Here is a 5,914-nt window from a genome sequence, read left to right on the forward strand (position 1 = left end):
AGAATATTTACCAAGTGAATATACGTTTTGCGTCAACATTTACAATTCGCTTTGTGAAAACTCCTTTTATAATCTTTTAACTAATCAGAACGAAATTTCCAGTCTTTATTTTTTAGGTAAAATAAATGCTAGAAAATATGCAACATAACTGCCTTGTTTTTAATCCTCAAAAGTGTTTACATTCGCCTAATGTTTTTTTGCTTCTCGTGAAAATAAAAGAGATCTCTCGTAGCTAATTCCATTCGTTATTTATGATTTGCTGCGTGAAAGTCTCCCTTTTATGGAAACGAGGAAAGAAATTATAAAACTTTTAGACCGTGCGATCATTTTAAATCAGCAAACTCCAACCATGTTATATAAAACTTTCTTTGGAATTTGAATTAAAGACAAAATTCTAGAAAAACAAAAACAAATAAAAAGCCGACGCGATAATGACACCATAATGAGATCTACGTGAGCGGGAAATCTCTTGTTAGTGATAATATTTGGAAAGAGTGCGATAGAGATTTTAGAAACAACGATTCTGCTTAACCTCCATGAAAAGTCAGTGTCCTAATTAGAGATACCAACAAAACCGAATTGAAGATAATAGTAATTCAACAACATGACGTTTTCTTTCGTACTGTGTTAATATTTTTCTTCTGTGTACTGAAAAACTCTGAATCTTTAATTATTTATCAGAATTAAATAATAACAAAGCAACGTTGTGAGAAGAACATTCAACACGAAAAGGCTCGGGGCCACGTGCAGCATTTTTCATCCACGTGCAGCAATAGAGTGCTGCAAAATTCTTGCAGCAATTTTATCTGTGGCCCTAATATCCAAACATTCTGCGATATTGTGTCATTATTAGACATGAACATGAAGAGACAACAATCTCTAATCTGTGTTGCTCTGCCTCTCGTCGACGTTAAAGGCGCGTTCTTGCGGCTCCTCGTTATTTTAACTCGCTTAATTTTATTTACGGCTTTGGCGAGTAATATTCTAACGCGCTATCTGGTCCGCAGATTTAATTAATTACAAAGTAGCGTGGCACGACGCCACCATTATTACATTGATTTCATTTGGGTTCTTTACTTGTCCTGATTTGTTTTGTGTCAAGTTTGGTTGGAGAAAGAATTGTTAGAAGAAAGAAGGCTAACAAGTGTAAGTTTTTTTTCACTCCAATACGGTGCTATATTGTCAGGAACAAAATTATATTCATAATATAATAAACTTTTGGAGATTTCTAGCCGCTTTAGCTAGCTATACTCCACTCCTGCCCCACCAAGAATGGTTAAAAATAGAAGAGTTTATCTAAGAATTTTTATGTTGTTATTCGAACTCTTTTCACAAAAATATTCTTGTTTTTTCTTGTTTTTTCTAAATCATACTCTACCAAAACCAAAATCTCTAGCTATACTAACTAAAACTGCTTACCAAAGGTAGCTAATGTTAAAAAAATTATAAAATTTTTGCCTTTCGTACACTAAAAAATTATATATTGACTAACTCTGTAAGCCACATAGCAATGTGTTTTTATGTATATATATATATATCAAATTGAGATACTTATTTAGTCAAAATATCCATAAATACATTTAGGAACTAAATTAAATTTAGAAAATATTTTAAATATTTATATAACGATAATCGTATATGATAACCATAACTGTATAAAATAACTAATAACTGTAGAAACTTAAACTAATCTGAACTACATTCACATTTAACTAGCTTAAAAGTTTATAATACAGCCTTTTTAACAAAAGTTTTTTTCTCATTTTCTTCCTTAATTTAACTGTTGTTTATGTATGGGAGCATGTGGTCGCAAAACAAAATATAAATTTCAGTCGTTAAACAAGTTTGCCAACGTGAAATCAATTAAATTACAAAATCTGTAATACTTCTCAACTTTTCCAAATCACTACAGTTTATCGAAAACGTTTTCCCTATATTTTCAAATGTTAATGTTTTACTAAAAACTATTAACATTAACATTAAACTATTATTAAAGTATACTTTATAATATAAAAACTTCTGTTTACAACACTTTCAGTTCAAATTTGACTTTAACCTTATTGTAAAATCAAAAAAGCTCTTTTTTTAAAGCTTTACAATAACGTAAGACCTTTATTGTTTCTTTGTATTTTTTTGTCTCTTCGTCTTTTTGCGGAGAGAAGCGGAGGGCGCGTCAGCGCCCGGAGCGTAGCGGAGCCCATTTCCTCATTAAATAAGCCAAATATAAAAGAAAAAGTAAGCACGGTGGAGAGTATATAGGATTTCTATACGATTTCCGCGCCCTGTCCCCCTATACATCAAAAATATCAAAAATCGGTCGTTTTGGGGCCTAGTCTCCCAGCGATTTCATATGGTCATTCTTAAGTACGTTTTTCTAGTGAGCGAGACAACATGTTTTTAGCACGGCGATGGAGTTTTTGTTGTTTTTTAAATATGGTACCAAGCGTAAATGGTGCCGTTTCCAGTTTAGGTTAAATCTGCCTACACTTTTTAGCCACGTGATACATAAATCACTTTTACTAACATCACATGACATTTTCTCGGACACATAGCGCCTTAAACTCAATCTAAGCCATATCGCAACCAACGGAAGGGCTTGTTATGTTCAAGAAAGCGAAGAAAGAAAGGGTATGTAATGAACTCTTTCTTATTCTCACTCACACCTAAGGCTAGCTAGCATAAAACTACTCACTGAGCTGGAATAATAATAGAACTTAAATAGCTAGCTAGAGCTACTTGAATTGAAGAGCTAGCTAGCTAATAGCATAAAAAAGATCAAACAATATCATAATGGCTAGTATAAAACTAGCTAGCTACAAAGAAATAGATTTTCTGGCTATAGATAGCTATAGCTCTACATATACTACACAGTGAGTGAGATAATACACTGAATCATAGTGCCGTGTTTAATTTTTAATCTTTAACAGAAACTTTTTCCATTAAATATTGCGGGGGTTTTTTGCTTAGAGAAGGTAAAAACAGGTTATAAACTGTATTTTTATTTTTAAATGTTACAAAATTAATTGTTTTAGCTGCGTAGGATAAGAACAGGTTGTTAACTGTCTGTTTGTTTGAACTGAAGTTAGGATAGTTTTTTAGAAATGGGTATTGTACCGAAACGTATGTGCGAAACAGTATACCTATACAAATCACTCAGCCCTGTGTTAACGACAAGCTGTTACCTGTGTTTCTATTTAACAGAAGTTGTGCTAAAGTTATTTTCAAAGGTTTGTTTACCTATACTAATGGCGCACCACAGATTAAAGTACATATATATTTTAAGTTTTACCGGGAACATTTTGTGAAACAGTTTTCGCTATGACATAGCACAATATGTAAATTGTGTTTCTATTCAAGCTAAAGTTGAAGGAAATATATATTTTGTGAATCTGAAAAATATAATTACACACCTGACACACCTTTAATGTTGTGTGTTTCACTCGATTTATGATATACTGCACACCTGTACTAAAGCGAGCCACCTGAATGTGTGGTACAGTTTAAAATTTGTATTAATTGTTCCATCAAGGGTTTAACGCCAGGTAACAGAGTTACTTGTGGCTTAACCAGCGTAAATCTCCTAAGTGTATATAATACTCACCTGTAAAGTTTTGTATATATATTTATGTTTATGCCCTGCTGGTCTAATGGCTATGACACTCATGCTAATGAGAGATCCAGGTTCAAATCCTGGACAGGGCTAGGAAAAACATAATTATCTTGCACCTACAACAACCAGGTTTTCATATAATAGGTAATCTTTGAGTAAGACTTCTCTGATTATTTCTATATCTTGACTTTTTAATGTTGTTGTCATTGGAACCAAGTTAATCTCAGATTTATCAAAAAATGATATGTCGTTATGACCGATTGTTTAAATACTTGTAATGGCACATAATTCTGCTATGATTCACTGTGTATTGACCTGAGATAAATTTGAGACTTTTTTTTGAGATATTGAATTTGAAACATTTGCACCTCAATATTTTCTATACTCCTGGACTAATATGATACTTAACTTAGACATATTGAGTATACGCAATCTTTGAGTTGTAAGGTGGAGATTTTCTACTAAAGTCATGCACCCCTGCTTTGCCGTTCCATTGCCTTGCCAGCACTGACCGTGCCTTTCTTTGCCTACCCTTCCTATGCCTTTTCTGGTGCCTGCCTACTATGTCCTTGCCTGTGGCTCCCATGCCTTGCCTACCCCTGCCTTCCTGATTCCTCTTCCTATTTCCTTGCCTGCCTTTGCCCTTTCCTTGCCGTGCTTAATGCCTTTGCCTTGGCAACCTCTCCGCAACAGTTTCTATATTAATTATTAATTATATTAAAGATTATGATTTGCTTTGATTTCATCGTCTAATTTTTGAAGAGTTGCCTTGGTCTGCGCCTAAAAATATTTTTAAGATTAATTGATACAACTTAGCCATTTCATAGAACAATTTTATAAGAATGAAAGATGTCCCGTGATTTTTTACATGCGTATCCAAAATGAACACCAAACGTATATTTTTACTTTCGGACTTCTGGTCGTAACTTGTAACTCTGATTTCCGGCTTTATTGATTATTATGAACGCAACTTCTCTTTTTCTCATTTTGATTATGCCGAATGAAAATAGACATAAAGCTGGGAACGAGTTTGTTATTAAAGATCAGTGGAATACAGGAGGTCATCTGGTATTTTTAATTAACGTACCTTCAAATTTCTTTCTTTGTACAATCCTGCTATGTCAGCTTTTTTTTTCAAGCTAAGTTTGCGTACGGGAAACAAACCCAAGTTCTCTTTCCATATCGCATTGTTTTGGCATCCAGGACAATTTCCAAACTGGTGTATTATCTTCTTGTCTGTCGACAATCTCTTCCATTTTTCATTCCCGAAACATTCAACGAGTTTATTTTTTGATTGGTGGTCTGTCTTTGCTAATGCACGGATGTTGTCAATAATTTTAGGGAAGCACCTTAGAAAGAAAAAAAACGATATTCAACAGCCTGGGAAAATAGTCATCCCCACTTTTGATTTATGAAAAGATGGATATAAATTTTTTTTAAATATATGATTTTTACCTTCTAAATGTATCATAATTTATACTTCTTAAATCAGAATGAACTTCAAGTAACTTGTTAAATTGATGTTTCAACACCCGTCCCGTAAAAACCTTTTTTGTTTCACCATCGCACTTCTTGAGACCATGCCTCTGCGTCAAAATTTGATATACTCCAATTTTTATAAAACCACAAGTTAATGGATCGAGAATAGATGATGCCATATTGTACCAATTTCTCTTCAAAAATTTTGTCGCGCGCTTTCGATTCGATTTTGGCGGTAAAATTGGAGAATGGGCGCAATTGGCCCGTAAGAAAATTAGGGGACTGCGCAATTGTCATTTCCAAACCTAATTGGTTGGATGCTACTTTGTATCGTCCTTTTTTTCATTATTGACGCCGTAACCATAGCAACACAATAACATTTGTGTTTTTTTTATTTCAAGCAAATTAATTAAAGCAGGTTAAGGGCTTCCAACAAGTATATATGTACTTAGATATAGTCCACGGGATAATAGGACCCATATTTTAAGATTTTACTCTCACCTTCGGAGATTAATATCTAAACGGTTTGAAAAAATAGATGAGATTATAACTGTAAGAAAAATAGTAAATGTATGGAATTTATTGCCCACAGAAGTGACAGGGCTTGCACCTGTTCTGCATGATAAATCAGCAGCTGTCCAAACACACTTCTTTCAGTAAATGAACAATAAAATCACACTTCGTTTAGTAAATAAACAATAAAACCTAACATGATAATGATAGTTATATTTGTTTAATGATGGGTAAGGAGGGCTAGGTGTAGAAAAGAAGTGGATATGAGAATAGAAATTAAAACTTCCCATTGAGTTATTTGTTGCTTATTTG

General features: G+C 33.5%; 1 protein-coding gene across 1 annotated transcript; it reads right to left on the bottom strand.

Annotated features, from left to right (window-relative positions):
- Positions 1-4,627: 4,627 nt before the first annotated feature.
- LOC130635927 (uncharacterized) lies at positions 4,628-5,492 on the bottom strand. Its single transcript, XM_057445454.1, has 2 exons — positions 5,066-5,492; positions 4,628-4,959 (listed from the first exon to the last, which is right to left on the bottom strand). Exons 1-2 carry the CDS (start codon positions 5,266-5,268, stop codon positions 4,689-4,691), a joined length of 474 nt encoding a protein of 157 aa, XP_057301437.1. The 5' UTR covers positions 5,269-5,492; the 3' UTR covers positions 4,628-4,688.
- Between the last annotated feature and the right edge of the window lie 422 nt (positions 5,493-5,914).

This window comes from Hydractinia symbiolongicarpus, chromosome 3, assembly GCF_029227915.1.
Source record: "Hydractinia symbiolongicarpus strain clone_291-10 chromosome 3, HSymV2.1, whole genome shotgun sequence".
NCBI lineage: Eukaryota > Metazoa > Cnidaria > Hydrozoa > Anthoathecata > Hydractiniidae > Hydractinia > Hydractinia symbiolongicarpus.

What these genes read in the sequence shown, in the direction of transcription:
- LOC130635927 (XM_057445454.1), bottom strand. Translation starts at nt 5,268, where the DNA reads ATGGCATCATCTATTCTCGATCCATTAACTTGTGGTTTTATAAAAATT. An exon ending in AATTATGATACATTTAGAAG is followed by an intron (nt 4,960 to 5,065) that starts GTAAAAATCATA and finishes TTTCTTTCTAAG; the next exon opens with GTGCTTCCCTAAAATTATTG.